The 17,881-nt window shown below is 49.9% G+C and overlaps 1 protein-coding gene across 4 annotated transcripts in view; it reads left to right on the top strand.

Annotated features, from left to right (window-relative positions):
- The first annotated feature begins 2,024 nt into the window (after nucleotides 1–2,024).
- The window catches only part of FBH1 (F-box DNA helicase 1), a 31,422-nt gene continuing 15,565 nt past the window's right edge, over nucleotides 2,025–17,881 (top strand). Inside the window, exons 1-12 of one of the 4 annotated variants that reach the window (XM_054050057.1) lie at nucleotides 2,026–2,229; nucleotides 3,471–3,792; nucleotides 5,097–5,264; nucleotides 7,341–7,873; nucleotides 8,286–8,416; nucleotides 9,952–10,087; nucleotides 10,364–10,554; nucleotides 11,204–11,317; nucleotides 12,031–12,125; nucleotides 13,623–13,791; nucleotides 15,065–15,293; nucleotides 16,626–16,713. In XM_054050057.1, the coding sequence (XP_053906032.1) occupies nucleotides 7,409–7,873; nucleotides 8,286–8,416; nucleotides 9,952–10,087; nucleotides 10,364–10,554; nucleotides 11,204–11,317; nucleotides 12,031–12,125; nucleotides 13,623–13,791; nucleotides 15,065–15,293; nucleotides 16,626–16,713 (1,618 nt within the window). In that variant the 5' untranslated portion in view covers nucleotides 2,026–2,229; nucleotides 3,471–3,792; nucleotides 5,097–5,264; nucleotides 7,341–7,408. Of the gene's footprint in view, nucleotides 3,793–4,636; nucleotides 5,265–7,340; nucleotides 7,874–8,285; nucleotides 8,417–9,951; nucleotides 10,088–10,363; nucleotides 10,555–11,203; nucleotides 11,318–12,030; nucleotides 12,126–13,622; nucleotides 13,792–15,064; nucleotides 15,294–16,625; nucleotides 16,714–17,881 lie in introns of those variants that run through there. The other 3 variants (XM_054050053.1, XM_054050045.1, XM_009563400.2) reach the window with 3 other exon arrangements.

Genomic DNA, 17,881 nt, shown 5'->3' on the forward strand with positions numbered 1-17,881 from the left:
GAGGTAGAGAAGGAACCTCCCCCCCAGTGCAAAGGGGGGGTTGGGAATGGAGGAGGGGGAGCCTTCGAAATGGGGGTTGCTTGGGGTAAAGAAGGGACTCCCCCAATGCAAAGGGGAGGGGGTTGGGAATGGGGGGGAGCCTTGGAAATGGGTGGGGCTTGGGAATGGGGGGGGGAACTTGGGGCAGAGAAGGGATCCCCCCAGTTCAAAGAGGAGGTGTTTGGGAATGGGGGAGGAGGGGGCTTGTGTATGGAGGGGAGGGTGAACAAGGGGGGCCTTGGGGTAGAGAATGGACCCCCCCCAATGCAAAGACAAGGGGTTTGGGAATTGGGGGGGCTTGGTAATGGAGGTGGGGCCTTGATAATAGTAGGGGAGGGTTGATAATGGGGGGGCTTTGGTGATGGGGGGGGAGCCTTGACAATACAGGGTATATTCTGGGTGATGGGGGGGGTTTGTGGGGGACCCTTGGCTATGGGGGAGGGTCCTTGCTCACTGGCGGGGGGGGAGCTTTTGGTAATGGGAGGGTAGCTTGGTAATGGGGGTGGTCCCTGGCAATGGCGTGGAAGCCTGGAAGTGGGGGGGAGTCGTTGGTAATGAGGGGAGATCCTTGGTAATTCATGGGTCTTGGAAAGGGGAGGGACCTTTGGCAAGGGGGGACCCTTGAGGATGAGGCGGGGGGGGCTTGATGTTGGGGTTGGCCTTGAAAATGGGGAGGGCTTTGTTAATGGGGGGCGCTTGGTGATGGGGGGGGTTGATAATGAGGAGGGGAGCCTTGGAGTTATGGGAGTCTTGGCAATGGGGTCGAGCCTTGATAATGGGGGGGGGGTGTGGGTGATGGAGAGGACCCTTGGTAATGGGGGGGTGAACTTGGTAATGGGAGGGGCTTTGATAATTGGGGGGACACTTGGCAGCGGAGGGAGATGTTTGGCAAGGGGAGAGCCTTGATAATGGGGGGGTCTTGGTGATGAGGGTCTTGGTAATGAGTGGGACCTTGGTGATGGTGAAGGGACCTTGATGATGGGGGGGGCCTTGACACTTGGGGGGTGTTCTGGGTGTTGGGGGGGCTTTTTAAGGGGAAGGTTATTCATGGGGTGGTTTTGATAATGGGAGGGGACGTTTGGCAATGAAAGGGTTTGTTCTGAGCACTGAGGGGGCTTGGTGATGGCTGGGGGGGTTGATAATGGGGCAAAGCCTTGATAGTGGGGACCCTTGGCAATGGGTGGGGGCCTTGATAATGGGGAGGAGAGCCTTGGTGGTGGGGGGTGAACTTGGTAATGGGAGGGGCTTTGATAATTGGGGGGAGCCTTGGCAATGGGAGGAGATGTTTGGCAAGGGGAGAGCCTTGAGAATGGGGGGGGGTCTTGGTGATGAGGGTCTTGGTAGTGAGTGGGACCTTGGTGATGGTGAGGGACCTTGATGATGGGGGGGGGTCTTGACACTGGGGGGCTCTGTAAGGGGGCGGAGGGCTTAGTAATGGGGTGGTCTTGATAATGGGGGGGGGGGACCCTGGGCAATGGAGGAGTTTATTCTGGGTACTTGGGAGGGCTTGATGATGGGGGGGGCTTGATAATGGGGCAAAGCCTTGATAATGGGGTACCTTGGCAATGGGTGTGGGCCTTGATAATGGGGAGGGGAGACTTGATGAGGGGGGGCTCTTGGGAATGAGGGGGGGCTTAGGAATGAGGGGAGTCCTTGGTAGTGACAGGGACTTCATAATGGAGGAGGAGCTTTGGTACTGGGGGATCGTGGCCATGGAGGGACTTCGGCCATGGCGGTCGCAGGGGTCAAAGGCTCTTGGTTATGGATGCAGCAGGCTGGGGGTAGGGACTGGTACTGGGGGGGGCTGTTGTGGACCAGTTTGGGGGGACTAGGCTGCCAGGGGTCTCCCTGGTTGGGCACCGTGATGGGGAGCACGAGGCTGGTGCGTCCATGTGGGAAGAGGCTTTGGAAGTGAAGCGTTGGTGTAAGGGACAGACAGCTCCAAGCTTCTCCTTCCAAGTACTTCTGATCCCCACAGAGCTTCCCTCATCCTTGGCGCCTCCTGCTCATGGCTGATCCTTTCGCTTCACAGCTGGAGTGCCTCCTGGTGGGATGAGCTTTGTTCCCCATTGCATTCCTGATGTGATTGAAGCCATAAACGAGACGGACAACAGTGTTTCCTCAGCAGTTGTGTCTCTGCTGCTGTTGCTGATGGGAAACTTTGGGAAACAGGAGAAAAGATGAATGCAGGTGAAGTCTGAGCGGGTCATCTTCTCATGTTGGGTCTCTGGAGTTGAACCCTCTGCCACGGTCCTGGCACGAGGGGGTTTTGCTGTCCTGGGGTGGGGGAGGAGAGGTTTTGTTCCAAATCCTGCATCCATACTTGCATTCTGTCCCCAACAGCTCTAGGAGCCACAGAATCATAGAATGGTTTGGGTTGGAAAGGACCTTAAAAATCATCCAGTCCCCTGTCCCTGTCAGGAGCAGGGACACCTCCCACTTGATCAGGTTGCTCAAAGCCCCATCTGACCTGGCCTCCTAAACCATTTCCCAAAGCACCACAGGACTGTCTTATGTTGCTTTTTCCTTCCACTTCCCTCATTTGCCGTGTTTTGAGGAACAAGGGACCTCATAATACCTGAAGGGGCTACAGGAAAGCTGGAGAGGGACTGTTTACAAAGGCTTGTGGTGATAGGACGAGAGGCAATGGGGATAAACAGGGGAGAGGTAGATTTAGACTGGCCATAAGGAGGAATTTCTTCACAGTGAGGATTTCAATACAGTCTGGGGGACAATGTGATTGCGAGCAGTTCTGCGGAGAAGGACTTGGGGTGCTGGTGGGTGAGAAGCTCGACATGAGCCAGCAACATGCAGTTACAGCCCTGAAGGCCAATGGTACCCTGGGCCGCATCAAAAGGAGTGTGGCCAGCAAGGCAACGGAGGTGATTCTGCCCCTCTACTCGGCTCTTATGAGACCCCAGTTGGAGTCCTGTGTTCGGTTCCCAACAGAAGAAGGATATGGAACTGTTGGGATGGGTCCAGAGAAGGCTAGGGAGATGATCAGAGGGCTGGAGCACCTCTGCTACGAGGCCAGGCTGAGAGAGTTGGGGTTGTTCAGCCTGGAGAAGAGAAGGCTCCAGGGAGAACTTAGAGCAACTTACAGTACCTGAAGGGGTTCCAGGAAAGCTGGGGGGGCTCTTGACCAGGGAGTGCAGGGATAGAATGAGAGGAGAGTGGTTTTAAGCTGAAAGAGGGGACATTGAGATGAGATCTTGGGAAGAAATGTTCTTCTGTGAGAGTGGGGAGGCCCTGGCCCAGGTTGCCCAGAGAAGCCGTGGCTGTCCCATCCCTGGAGATGTTCAAGGCCAGGTCTGGATGGGCCTTGAGCAGCCTGATCCAGTGGGAGGCGTCCCTGCCCATGGCAGGGGGTTTGGAACTGGATGATCTTTGAGGTGCCTTCCAACCCAAACTATTCTATGATTCTCTGTTAGAGAACAGCCTCCCTGAGGAGCTCAGGAAGTACTTTTAACACCGCTTTGTTGTGCTGATGTGGAGGAAAAGGAGGAGGAAACTGCATAATGAAACCAACTGATCTTTGGATCCTCCTCGACCAAGTTGGTCCATCGTGTCTGTGGCTGCTGTAAACGTGATAAAGGAGTTTATCATCCACAGCGCGGTGTCACAATAAAGTAAAAGTGAAACCGCACGAGTGGTGGTTGCCAATAATTCTCCTGTCGGAAGGAAGCCCATCCCGTGCTTGTGGGTTGGTGTTTTGTCCCGTCAACGGAAGAGAAGATCTCCCACAGGTTTCAAGTAAGGTTTTCCTAAACCAACTCTTCAGATAAGTTTGTGCTGCTGCTTAAGCATCCTTCTCATGGGGAAGAGCTGTGAGGTGGCTTGTGTCCTCTTAGTGGAGGAACCCAGCTTGGATCTGGTGGTGAGGGACTCTGATTTGCGTGTTGGAATGGTGGCGCCGAGCTTCTCGGAGTGAGCCGTGCAGTTCAGCTTCCTCAGTGTCCTCCTAATGCTATTTTGCACTTACGCAAATGCCTGTGTCTGCTTCCACCTTAATTTAATAACAGTCTTTGTAGGGAAAGCTGCAAAACTTAAATGGATTCTCTTTTTACATCACCTTCTCTCATTCTGAAGCCTCAAACAACGCAGGAATGAGGACCTGGGGTGAAGTTGCTGTTGCTGTGACTGCAGATGTGTCGCCCTGACATGATGCGTTGCCCGCTTTAGGACCTTGTACAAGCTTCCTTTCTGATTTATTCAGAGAAGCTCCTGGCTGAAACACTGGGATTGTCCTATAAAGCTTCTGAAAAGAAGCTGTGCGTTAATGCTGCTCTCAGGGCTCCGTACTGGGACCAGTGCTATTCAATATCTTCATCAATGATATAGACAGCAAGATCGAGGGCACCCTCAGCAAGTTTGAAGGTGACACCAAGCTGAGAGGGGCAGTTGTCACATTGGAAAGATGGGATGGCATCCAGAGGGACCAGGACAAGCTGGAGAAGTGGGACTGTGTGAACCTCATGACATTCATCAAGGGCAAGGTCCTACACCTGGGTCAGGGCAATCCACAGTTTCAATACAGGATGGGGGATGTTTTGATTGAGAGCAGCTCTGAGGAGAAGGACTTGGGTGTGCTGGACTGGAGCACCTCTACTATGAGGCCAGGCTGAAAGAGTTGGGGTTGCTCAGCCTGGAGAAGAGAAGGCTCTGGGGAGACCTTAGAGTGACCTGAAGGAGCTACAGGAAAGTTGGGGAGGGACTTTTATCAGGCAGTGCAGGAATAGGTCGAGAGGGAATGGCTTTAAATTGGAAGAGGAAGCTTTAGATTAGACATTAGGAAGAAATTCTTCCCCATGAGGGTGGTGAGGCCCTGGCCCAGGTTGTCTGTAGAAGCGGTGGTTGCCCCATCCCTGGAGGTGTTCAAGGCCAGGTTGGATGGGTCTTAGGCAGCCGGATCCAGTGGGAGGTGTCCCTGCCCATGGCAGGGAAGTTGGAACTGGATGAGCTTTAAGGTCCCTTCTAACCAAACCATTCTATGATTCTATATTGTTGCTCACTAATGGCATGGTTTGGGGATCTTTTTTTTTCACATGTTGGCAAAGCAGTGAAGCGATTTAAAAAAACACACCTCACAGCCACTGACTGCGAAGCTCTGGCGCAGAGCCCAGAAGGTTCGTCCTCCCTGACGCAACCATTGAGTCAAAGACGAAGTAGAGGAGATGTAAACAGGGGCCTCCATCCCACCCACTGGACACGGAGACATCCAGGAGGTATGCATTGATTTGAAGGGGGGGAAAGAAATGGTGATATGATGTGAAGCAAAAGGGTGCCGCATAATTCATCATTGAACGTGTACTGATGGGATAGTGATGCAGGAAAGGGTCTGCAGGAAAGGTGGGGAGGGGCTGTTTATCACGGAGTGCAGGAATAGGGTGAGGGGGAATGGTTTGAAGCTGAAAGAGGGGAGATTGAGATGACATATTGGGAAGAAATGTTTTCTTGTGAGAGTGGGGAGGCCCTGGCCCAGGTTGTCAAGGGAAGTTGTGGCTGCCCCATCCCTGGAGGTGTTCCAGGCCAGGTTGGATGGGGCTTTGAGCAACCCGATCCAGTGGGATGTGTCCCTGCCCATGGCAGGGAGTTGGAACTGGATGGGCTTTAAGGTCATTTCCAACCCAAACTATCCTATGAGTCCATGATTCTGTCAGTGCTGCTAGGTTAAGTCTCTCTGAGAAGGCAGAGGCTGCTCAGAGTCTCGGTTTCCTTGATGTTCTCCATGACGTTGCAACCAGAAAATATCTGGCAACAAATTGCTGTTTATACTCTGCAGGTGTTGATCTGTCTTACAGTCTGCTAGAGGCTCAGTGCTGTGATGTGCTCATGGAGGAGAGCAGTAGTTAAACCTTGAAGCTTTTCTAAACTTTAGCAAGCTTCTCATTCACTGGGTTAAGAACAATAAATAAGTGCTGGGAGCCAAAGCTCAGTCTGAGGCAACTCAGAATCTTTGTCTGCTTTCTCTTTCTCTTCCTTTGGCTGGTGGAAATATTTCCAATGAGCTTCATTGTGCAGCCTTGTTTCTGTTTAACACGCATCCGTTGTTTTATGTTAGCCAAGGATTGTTGATCTGAGAGTTGTGGACTTTGATGCAGACCACATCCTTTTCTAGAAACCAGTGGAGAAGGTGTCAGATGTACCTTGAGAGTGCCCAGGTTATGAGGACACCACAAAAAGGTGAATGTTGGTCACTTGGGCTTCCAAAGAAGCGGGACCAGCAGGGCGAGGGAGGGGATTCTGCCCCTCTGCTCTGCTCTCATGAGACCCCCACCTGGAGTCCTGTGTTGAGTTTTGGAATCCCCAACAAAAGAAGGAGATGGATCTGTTGGAATGAGTCCAGAGGAGACAATGAAGATAATGTGAGGGCTGGAGCACCACTATGCGGACAGGCTGAGAGAATTGGGATTGTTCAGCCTGGGGAAGAGAAGGCTCCAGGGAGACCGGTCAGAAATGGCATCATTAGAACAATTCAGGTTAAGAAAATTCCTCCTGTGCTGAAGAAAAGCAGCATTTAGAGTGGTTGTAGCACTGAAGTGTAAATGGGAAAAGGCTTTCTATTAATATCTCCCTGTGAAGTGGTCCTTGGCTACAAAGACAAGAATTCAATCTGAGAGAATTTGGAAACCATAAACCACGGTGCAGCTCGAAGCAAGGGCATGGATCTGTTCAGAGCGAGTCCAGAGGAGGCCACGGAGATGAGCCGAGGGCTGGAGCACCTCTGCTATGTGGACAAGCTGGGAGGGGTGGGTTTGTTCAGCGTGGAGAAAGCTCTGAGGAGACCTTAGAGCAGCTTCCAGTACTGAAAGGGGCTCCAGGAAAGCTGGGGAGGGGCTCTTGATCAGGGAGTGCGGGGATAGGATGAGAGGGGAATGGATTGAAGCTGAAAGAGGGGAGATTGAGATGAGATCTTAGGAAGAAATGTTCTTCTGTGAGAGTGTGGAAGCCCTGGCCCAGGTTGCCCAGAGAAGGTGTGGCTGCCCCATCCCTGGAGGTGTTCAAGGCCAGTTTGGATGAGGCTTTGAGCAACTTGATCCAGTGGGAGGTGTCCCTGCCCATGGCAAGGGGTTGGAACTGGATGGGCTTTAAGGTCCCTTCCAACCCAAACCATTCTATGACTTCCACAGGCTGCCAAAAAAGGAGCGTGAAGTAGGACATTTCACCTGTAGTAAGCTTATGTCTGTGAGGAGCGCTGTGGAAGGATCTACCACCTCACACAATCTCTGGTGTCTTTGTCAGCTCAGGGGCAGTGCTCTTTGCACTTGTTGACTTCAATCATGCTCTTCGTCTTTCCTCAGGCCAAGGTCAGCAGAAGAGCATCACAGATTACTTCAGGATCTCTGAGACACGAGTAGGTGCTGGTGGGATGAAGAACAGTGGATTCAAAGAAGAGCTACTGGATCTCATCTTTGCTGAATCTGACGATTCCTTCAGCACCGTGATGGAGATGAGTGGTGAATCCCGCTCTTTTCTGACGGGTGAGGACCTTCTATCAACTCCCAGGGAAAGCTCCAGGAAACGGCATTTGTCCACTGCAAGTGTTCACAAGCAAGAGCACGATTTGTGGAGTGAGCCTGAGAAGAAGACAATGTTGGTTCACCCAGAACACATCCAGATCAAGCAGGAACTTGATGATATGGATATTGAACCAGTCCCTGATGCCCACTATGGACTCCTGGGGACTCGGAACTGGGAAGTGCCTCAGGGAAGCATTGACGAGCTGCCTATTGAAGTCCTGAGGCACATCTTTGCTTTCCTACCAGTGACGGACCTGTATCAGAACCTGAGCCTGGTGTGTCGCTGCTGGAGAGAGATTGTTGTTGATCCTCTGGTAAGGATTGCTGTGGTATGGGCAGATTGTTCCAATGGGAGGTGTCCCTGTCCATGGCAGGGGGGTTGGAACTCAATGGTCTTTAAGGACAGTTCCAACCCAAACCATTCTATGATATAATACCTTCTTTTAATGCTTTGGGTGGTGAACCAACATCACCCTATTCCCATCATCCTATAAAAACAGTCTTTTATGGACATGTTTGCAAAATTTGAGGAGCGAGTCTTTCTGTCTTTCCTCTGTTTCCTCTTTCTTTCACTATCTCCTGCTAGGTAGCTGTGTCTATCAAGCCACAGGGACTTTTTGAGCTCCAGGTCTTCTTTGGAAGACATGTTAATTAGTTTATTGGCAGAAGAAGCCTATTTTCCGGTGTTATGAGATGAAAGATGATGGCATGTGCTTCATATTCTAGTTCATTCCTTGGAAGAAGCTCTACCATCAGTACCTTATGAAGGAGGACGCGGCCCTGCACAGAGTTGAACAGGTCTTGCAGGACTTTGCCATAACAAAGGAGCAGGAAGCATGTGTGTTGGGGCTGATCAGGTGAGTTCTCTTCAGCACTTGAGTTTGTACCTGTAGATCCTCAGACTGTCCTTCTTTTGGGTCTTCTTCAATTTCATCCTATGACTGGCTAGGAGAGAGGAGTGAGTTTGTCTTCAGAAGGTGAGAGACATACAGGAAGATGAGGAAGGAGAAATTGTTTTAACAGTAGAAATCACCAGTAGGGTTCTGGAAATAGGTAAAAAACTTTCTCTTTCCTCCTCCTTGTTATATTTGAAGTAAAGTAATAGAATTGCAGAAGCATTTAGGTTGGAAAAGACATGTAAGACCATTGAGTCCAAACATTAATTTCACACTGCCAACCCCACCACTAAACTGTGTCCCTAAGCTCCACGTCCACACGGCTTTTAAATCCCTCCAGGGGTGAAGACTCTACCACTGCCCAAGGGAGCCTCTTCCAGTGCTTGACATCGCTTTCCATGAGGAGTTTTTTCCTGATATCCAATCTAAACCTCCCCTGGCACAACTTGAGGCCATTTCCTCTCATCCTACCATTTGTTACTTGGAAGCAGAGCCTGAGCCCTGCCTGGCTCCAACCTCCATTCCAGGAGCTGCAAAGAGCTATGAGGTGTCCCTTAAGCCTCCCCTTCTCCAGACTAAACAGCCCCAGGTCCCTCAGCTGGTCCCTGAACCCCTGGGCTCCAGCACCTTCCCCAGCTCATTTCCCTTCTCCAGATGCGCTCACACCCCTCAAGGTCTTTCTTGGAGTGAGAGGCTCAAGGGTGGTGAACCCAGGATTCGAGGTGCAACCTCCACAACTCTGAGTCTAGGGGAACAATCCCTTCCCTGCTCCTACTGTCCACACCATGGCTGATCCAAGTCAGGATGCTGTTGGCCTTCTTGGCCACCTGGGCCACTGCTGGCTCATGTTCAGCCACTGTCAACCAGCACATCCAGGTCCTTTTCCACTGGGCAGCTTTCCAGCCATTCTTCCCCAAGCATTGGGGAAGCGTGCAAAATATAAAATGCAGCAGAATAAGCAGGTGTCTGTGTAACAGAAGTGGGAATTACTTGTCTAAGTGCCTCTAGGCACAAGAGCTGGGGTTGGAAATCCAAGTTCAGCCTCGCCATTGAATGCATCTGGTCAAATCCTTGAGGCACAAAGCAAGATGTAATTTCACTTATACAATCACTAGACTGGAAAAAACCTTTGAGATCATCCAACTGTACCTCTCCACTACTAAACCAGATCCCTGAGCACCTCATCTACCTGTCTTTTAAACACCATCAGGGATAGGGACTCCACCGCTGCCCTGGGCAGCCTTTGCCAGGGCCTGAGAACCCTATTGGTGGAGAAATTTTTCCTTATGTCCAATCTGAACTTGACTGCAACCCAACTGATGGCACTTAGGAAAAGGCGTTATTTACTTGGCAGATAAATTCATAGAGAATCGTAGAATGGTTTGAGTTGGAAGGGACCTTTAAAGATCATCCAGTTCTAGCACCCTGCCATGGGCAGGGACCCTACTCACTCGATAAAACTCTTTTGCAAATGCTGCTGTTCCTGTTCTGCGCAGGTGCGTGTCTGCCATACCCACTGCCCCAAAGGTGGATCCCAGTGTGGTTCTTCGGTGTTTGAAGAGTCATCACCTCTTCCCAAAGGCTGAAGTCTGCATCGCCAACAAACTGCCGCATTTACAGAGCAGGATGGGGGTAGGTTTAACAGATAATAACTGACTTATTTAACTACTGCTGGTGCTTTGAGGTCATTCCCTGGAGGTGTTCAAGGCCAGGCTGGATGGGGCCTTGGGCAGCCTGATCTAGTGGGATGTCCCTGCCCATAGCAGTGGGCTTGGAACTAGATGATCTTTAAGGTCCCTTCCAACCCAAACTACTCTATGATTCTATGTCTGTCCTCCTGAATCCAAAATTTTCTCTTTAGAGCACCTGTAGGCTTAACTTTTTGCTCACTCTTTCTTCTTGTTCCAGCCTGAGAACATGTGGGCCATAATTGCAGTTATGGTGCTTTTCTCTGACGGCGTCAGGGATATCCGAAACTTGATGGTGTGTCTGCAGAGACCCTGCTCCAACCTCTCTGTTGTGGATGTGACCGAGAGGCTTTACTGCATTGCCACTTTGCTGTATGCGATGAGGGACAGGAACATTGCCATCACTAACAGGTAAGGACTGGGGAGATGCTTCCTACTTGCCTACCTCTTCCTGGCGTGTCCGTGTGTGATGTATATTTTAGGTTCTTCACGCCAAGAAGGACATTGAGTGCCTGGAGTGCATTCTGAGAGGGGGAATGGAGCTGGTGAAGAAGCTGGAGAACAAGCGTTAAGAGAAGCAGCTGAGGGACCTGTGGTTGTTTAGCCTGGAAAAAAGGAGACGGAGGGGAGACCTTATCACCATCTACAACTCTCTGAAAGGAGATTGTAGCGAGATGACTGTTGGTCTCTTCTCCCAAGTGACAGGTGATAAGATGGGAGGAAACAGCCTCAAGTAGCACCAGGGAAGGTTCACATTAGACAACAGGATGAAGTTCTTCACTGCAAGGGTTCTTGGGCCTTGGCAGAGGCTGCTCGGGGAGGTGGTGGAGTCCCCGTCCCTGGAGGTGTTTAAAAGACAGGGAGATGAGGTGCTTAGGGGTATGGTTTAGTAGTGGACAGGTACTGTTGGACTTGATGATCTTTAAGGTCTTTTCCAGCCAAACATTTCTATGTTTCTATGAATTATTCATGACGTTGGCAGTCTTTTAGGTGGCTGCAGACATTTAATTTGTTCGTGATGATTTCACAATGCCGCTTTCTTTTTTGCCCTTTCTACCAGGATCCATTACAATATTTTCTACTGCCTCTATCTGATGGAGAATGCTTCCATAACTACGCAGACAGTGGAAGAGGAAACACCGGCATCGCGCTACAGACAAGACTTATGGGCCAGGTAATGATGCAGTTTTAGGTGATCTGAGGAATGCACCCAAGTCTGCAGGACCTTAGTGGGGGGCTTTGTGGGGAGGTGTCCCTGCCTATGGCAGGGTGTAGGAACTGGATGATCTTTAAGGTCCCTTCCAATACAAACTATTCTGTGATTCTATGATTAAAAAAACCCTAAATCAAGGCTTTTCGCCTTCAAGATGCTGTTGTGACCCCATGCAAAGCAGTGGGTCACACTTTTTTCTGACTGTAGGTTTCCAACCTTTACGAATAAAGCAATTTCACTTCAGGCAGAAGCACTGAACACCTTTCTTCATGTTAATCAAAGCTTTTGGGTCCTCAGGATGATCAGTCTGTCCTCTATGCTGAGAAATAGGGGAGTAATTTAAGGTACAGGCTTTCAAAAGCAACAAATCACCCCAAACCCAAGTCACTGTTTTCAATAAGCCGGAGGACTCAAGGAGGCCAAATTTGTTATGGCTTCGAGCCCTTGAGAAGGTCTTTTCTGGTGCCACCTTCCTCAAGGTATAATTTATTTGCTGCCTCCAATCTTTTCTTATTTCCTGTTTTTCTCATTTGCAAAATAACAAGGTTGATCCAGTGCCACCTTCCTGTTTGTGGGATGGAATAAATAACTTTTCAGTTTTGTTCTTGTTTGGTTTACGTGGGAGGATTTATTTTCTTCATTCCTTTTGCTCTGCTTTTGTTTCCTGATTTTAGCAGCTGCCCCGAAGTAAAGCTGACCCATGAGCAGAAAAGGATTTTGAATCACAAAATTGAGCGTGGTCAAATAGTGAAAATTATGGCATTTGCAGGTAAGAGCCAAAAAATGACACATTTATTCTTACAACATAACCTCTAATTTTCATAGAATCATAGAATAGTTTATGTTGGAAGGGACCTTAAAGATCATCCAGTTCCAACCCCCTGCCATGGGCAGGGACACCTCCCACTAGATGAGGCTGCCCAAGGCCCATCCAACCTGGCCTTGAACACCTCCAGGGATGGGGCAGCCACAACTTCCCTGGGCAAACCTGTTTCAGGGCCTCACCACTCTCATGGTGAAGAAATTCCTCCTTATATCCAGTCTAAATCTGCCCCTCTTCAGTTTATCCCCATTGCCCCTCATCCTATCGCTACGAGCCTTTGTAAACAGTCCCTTCCCAGCTTTCTTGTAGCCCCTTTAGGTGCTGGAAGGTCCCTCTAAGGTCTTTTTTTTTTGCTCCTTCCCTCCCTGCTGCTTGTGTCTGAGGAGCTGTGTGGATGTCAGAGGGAACCACCTTGCTTTTAATCAGTACTAAAAATCAGAGCGAGGTTTTGCAGAGAAATAGGAGTGGGAAGCATGGTGGGGGTTCCTCCCATGCAGGCTGGATAAACATCTTATTGGAGCACGATGCCGAAACCGAGGGCTTGGGCACTGTTGATGACTGCCCAGAGCAGCCTATTGGGAACCCAGGAGAGAAGCGTCATCTCTTCAAGGCCAGGCTGGATGGGGCCTTGGGCAGCCTAATCTAGTGGGATGTCCTGGCCCGTGGCAGGGGGGTTGGAACTAGATGATCTTTAAGGTGCCTTCCAAGCCAGACTATTCTGTGATGCTGAGAGAACCAGCACCTTCACTGTGCTCAGACTTTTAGCATATTGGATGACCATATGAGGATAATACGTCCTCTGCTATGAGGACAGGCTGAGAGAGTTGGGGTTGCTCAGCCTGGAGAAGAGAAGGCTCCGGGGAGACATTAGAGCAGCTTCCAGTACCTAAAGGGTCTCCAGGAAAGCTGGGGAGGGACTTTTCAGGAGGGCCTGGTGATAGGACAAGGGGCAATGGCTTTAAATTGGAAGAGGGGAGCTTTAGATTAGACACTAGGAAGAAATTCTTCCCGACGGCAGTGGTTGGACCCTGAAACAGATTTCTCAGGGAAATTGTGGCTGCCCCATCCCTGGAGGTGTTCAAGGTCAGGTTGGATGGGGCTTGGAGCAAGCTGGTCCAGTGGGATGTCCCTGACCATGGCAGGGGGCTTGGAACTGGGTAGGCTTTAAGGTCCCTTCCAACCCAAACCATTATGTGATTCTATGATTATAAAGTGTGGGGTTTTTTTTAAAGCTTTTAAGCCGCAGACTGTAATTTTCCAAAGCTGCTTTACTCCACAGCTTCGGCCGGTATCAATTGCAGCAGTGAATTCATTCCCTTTAGCTGCAAATAACTAACTGTTACGCAGTTAGGACAGCAGGAGGGGGAAGGTAAAGCTGCTGAGAGGTGTGCAGATTCATTAATTCCTGACTCTGGTTTATGTTTCCTTTCTTCTGTTCCTCAGGTACAGGAAAGACCTCAACCTTGCTCAAGTATGCAGAGAAGTTTGCTGATATGAACTTCCTTTACGTGGCATTTAACAAAGCTGTTGTAGAGAAAGGGAAAAGCGTCTTCCCCAGAAATGTGATGTGCAAGACTTTCCATTCGTTAGCATTTGGCAGTGTCGGTAAACGGTGAGCGGGGATTTTAGATGCCTTCCTTGAAGGCCAGTGGAGCAGGGAAAAAGACATGTCAGGAAAGGAATGTCTGGGTGTGAAGTAAGCCTCCAGGAGCTGAGGAAGCAAAAAGAATGGGGGAAATCATAAATTCATAGAATGGTTTGAGTTGGAAGGAACCTTAAAGCCCATCCAGTTCCTTTTGCCACTGGATCGAGTTGCTCAAAGCCTTGTCCAACCTGGCATTGAACACCTCCGGGAGGGGGCATCCACAGCTTCTCTGGGCAACCTGTGCCAGTGTCTCACCACCTCATCGTGAAGAATTTCTTCCTAATGTCTAATCTAAAGCTCCCCCCTTCCAAACTAAAGCGATTTCCCCTTGTCCTGTTGCGCCAAGCCCTTCTGAAAAGTCCCTCCCCAGCTTTCCTGTAGCCCCTTCAGGCACTGGAAGGTGCTCTAAGGTTTTCTTGGAGCCTTCTCTTCTCTAGGCTGAGCAACCCCAACTCTCTCAGCCTGTCCTCAGAGCAGAGGCCCTTCAGCCCTTGGATCATCTTGGTAGCCCTCTTACCTGCCTTTGAAAACAGTCTGTAATTACAAGGGTGAATGATGGAATATCTCTTTGGCTCAACTTTTCATCTATGAAAATATAAAATGACCCAGTTTGTGCTTCCATCAGGTCCAGAGGAGAGTACAAAGATGATGCAAGGGCTGGAGCACCTTCCATACAAGGACAGGCTGAGAGATTTGGGCTTGTTCAGCCTGGAGAAGAGAAGGCTGCGAGATCTTATAGCGACCTTCCAGTACCTGAAGGGGCTCCAAGGAAAGCTGGGGAAGGACTGTTCACAAAGGCTTGTGGTGACAGGATGAGGGACAGTGGCTATAAACTGGAGAGGGGCAGATTTAGGCTTGATATAAGGAAGAATTTCTTCATCATGAGAGTGGTGAGGCCCTGATACAGGTTTGCCTAGGGAAGTTGTGGCTGCCCCATCCCTGGAGGTGTTCAAGGCCAGGTTGGATGGAGCCTTGGGCAGCCTGATCCAGTGGGATGTGTCCCTGCCCATGGCAGGGGGGTTGGATCTGGATGATCTTTAAGGTCCCTTCCAACCAAAACTATTCTATGATTCTAAATTTGTGCAGATTTCAAAGCTATTCCATTCATAGATCAAAGTGGGTGTATAGAACTTCTGCAAGCGTTAGCGTGCAACAGAAGCAAAAGTGAACTTGCTTTTGCAGTAGGCTTTTCATGTGTGTTTCAATGTCTCTCTTCTATTTTTTGTTGTCTGTGGCACAGCTATAAAGAAAAAGGCAAGCTAAACTTCTCCAAGATGTCAGCTTATTCCATCAGTTCCCTTATCCAGAACCGTGAGGGACAGTCACTGTTCATAAGAGGCAAAACAGTCTTGCAGACCCTTGAAAGCTTTTTTGCCTCATCAGATGAAGAGATCTGTGAAGAGCACACTCCGATTTGGTTCAAAAATACTCACGGCGAGAGAAAACTTGTCAGTCGAGAAGAAAAGAAAGTGAGTATCTGAGATGAAGCAAGACTTGGGCTCCGGGGTTTGGAAGGGGCTGTAGTTATCCCATATCTCTCGTAGTTCATGAATATTTGTGCTATGCAAGGGAAAGAGAGATGGAGGGAGTTTGGGTTGTTCAGCCTGGAGAAGAGGAGGCTCCAAGGAGACCTTAGAGCAGCTTCTGGCACTGAAAGGGGCTACAGAAAGGCTGGGGTGGGGCTTTTGATAAGACAAAGGGGAATGGTTTTAAAGCTGAAAGAGGGGACATAGATATGAGGTCACCTGGTGTCCTGTGGTCAGCTCTGGAGCCCTCAGCACAGGGAGGATGTGGATCTGTTGGAGCGACTCCAGAGGAGGCCATGGAGATGATCCAAGGGCTGGAGAACCTCCTGTACAAGGGCAGGGGGAGAGAGTTGGGGTTCTCAGCTTGGAGAAGAGAAGGCACCAGGGAGACCTTAGAGCAACTTACAGTACCTGAAGGGGCTCCAGGAGAGCTGGGGAGGGACTCTTGATCAGGGAGTGCAGGGATAGGATGAGAGGGGAACGATTTTAAGCTGAAAGAGGGGAGATTGAGATGAGATCTTAGGAAGAAATGTTCTTCTGTGACGGTGGGGAGGCCCTGGCCCAGGTTGCTGAAAGAAGTCATGGCTGCCCCATCCCTGGAGGTGTTCAAGGCCACCTTGGATGGGCTTTGAGCAACTTGATCCAGTGGGCGGTGTCCCTGTTTGTGGCAGGAAGGTTGGAACTGGTTGGGCTTTAAGGTTCCTTCTAACTCACACTGTTCTATGATTCTTTTGTGCCACCACCAGTTAATGTTTTCTCTTCAACAAAGCCTTTTCCGAATGCATCTCCCTGAAAAGAACATTTCCTTGGCTCAGCTATTAGGACAGTATCACACAATACCCCCTAATTTCTGCACGTTAGCACAGACTTCATGTTTATTTTGGCTTCTCTTGACACTTTGCGAGGTACCTCAAGGTATTTTGAGGCTGTCAATTCATTCCCTGCTGGTTGTAACATCTGCAAATTGAATTTCTCTTGGCTGAACTGGATCTGATTGGACATCGTCAATGTAAAGCAGAAAGGCTGGTTTTCTGCTCAACTCCCACCAGATTGAAAGGGACCTTAAAGCCCAGCCAGTTCCAACTGCCTGACATGGCCAGGGACACCTCCCACTGGATCAGGTTGCTCCAAGCCCCATCTGACCTGGCCTTGAACATCTCTAAGGTCTCCCTAAAAGAGAAGCAGGAGGAGAAGGGCTTCAGAGAAGATCTGTTTTTCTGGTTTGTTTTTCTTCTCAAATCGATCTATCCACACCCTTCCATTTGCTCTTTCTAGATCATTGTGGAAGAAGCGAGAGAGATATGGCACAACATGAAGAAACTGGATGGAGACGTAGAGAAGAAATACAAGATGACTTGTGACGGTAAAGTATAAAATTCCTGTCCTCCTCCACTCACCAGGGAGCTCAAAACAGGTCAAAGGACTGGAAGTTGGTTCATTTTTCCTCTTTGGCCTCAGGAGGTGGTTCAACTATTCAGCTGTGTGTAACTGACAGCAAAATAATAGGAATTCAGGGGTGAGACGGTGGGTGTATGAATGTCACCAGCAAATGTTTGTTCCTTGCTGCTGCCAGCATGCCCTTTCCTCTTCCTTCTTAGCGTGTGTGGCTCGTACTGGGGAAAATGTTCTTCCTTGTCATTTGCTTTGTGCTTTAAGAACTTTGTAGCTGTCGGAGTAGCTGCCGTCAGATTGGCTTTTTGATCCTTCATAGAACTAAGGCAGACAGAGCCACATCTGGGAGATGTTTGCACCTTCATGCAAGTTCTAAGGAAGAATCGTAGGACAGTTTGGATTGATAGGGACCTTAAAAATCCAGTTCGAAACACCTCCAACTAGACCAGGCTGCTCAAAGCCCCATCTGACCTGGCCTTGATCACCTCCAGGGAGGTAACATCTACAGCTTCTCTGAGGAACCTTTGCCAAGGTCCTACCACCCTCATTGTGAAGAAGTTCTTCTTAATGTCCAATGCAAATGTTCCCTGTTCCAATTTAAAGCCATTCCCCCTCATCCTATCACTCCAGACCCTTGGAAAAAGTCCCTCCCCAGTTTTTCTGGAGCCCCTTCAGGTCCACTATCAGATCTTCCCAGAGGCTTCTCTTCTCCCAGCTGAACAACCCCAACTCTCTTAGCCTGTCCTCCTAGCAGAGGTGCTCCAGCTCTCTGGTCATCTTCCGTGGCCCCTGAGTCCAAGAAGGATGTTTGGGCTCTGGAGCATGTCCAGAGAAGAAAACCGAAGCTGGTGAAGGGGCTGGAGAACAAGTCTTATGAGGAGTGGCTGAGGGACCTCGAGTTGCTTAGCCTGGAGAAGAGGAGGGTGAGGGAGACCTTATTTCTCTCTAGAACTACTTGAAAGGAGGTTGTAGAGAGGTGGGTGCTGGCCTTTTCTCCCAAATGACGGGTGACAGGACAAGGGGGAATGGCCTTAAGCTGCTCCAGGGGAGGTTCAGACTGGACATCAGGGAGAAATACTTCACAGAAGGGGTCGTGGGGCACTGTCAGAGGCTGCCCAGGGAGGTGGTGGAGTTCCCAT

This window comes from Cuculus canorus, chromosome 1, assembly GCF_017976375.1.
Source record: "Cuculus canorus isolate bCucCan1 chromosome 1, bCucCan1.pri, whole genome shotgun sequence".
Classification (NCBI taxonomy): Eukaryota; Metazoa; Chordata; class Aves; order Cuculiformes; family Cuculidae; genus Cuculus; species Cuculus canorus.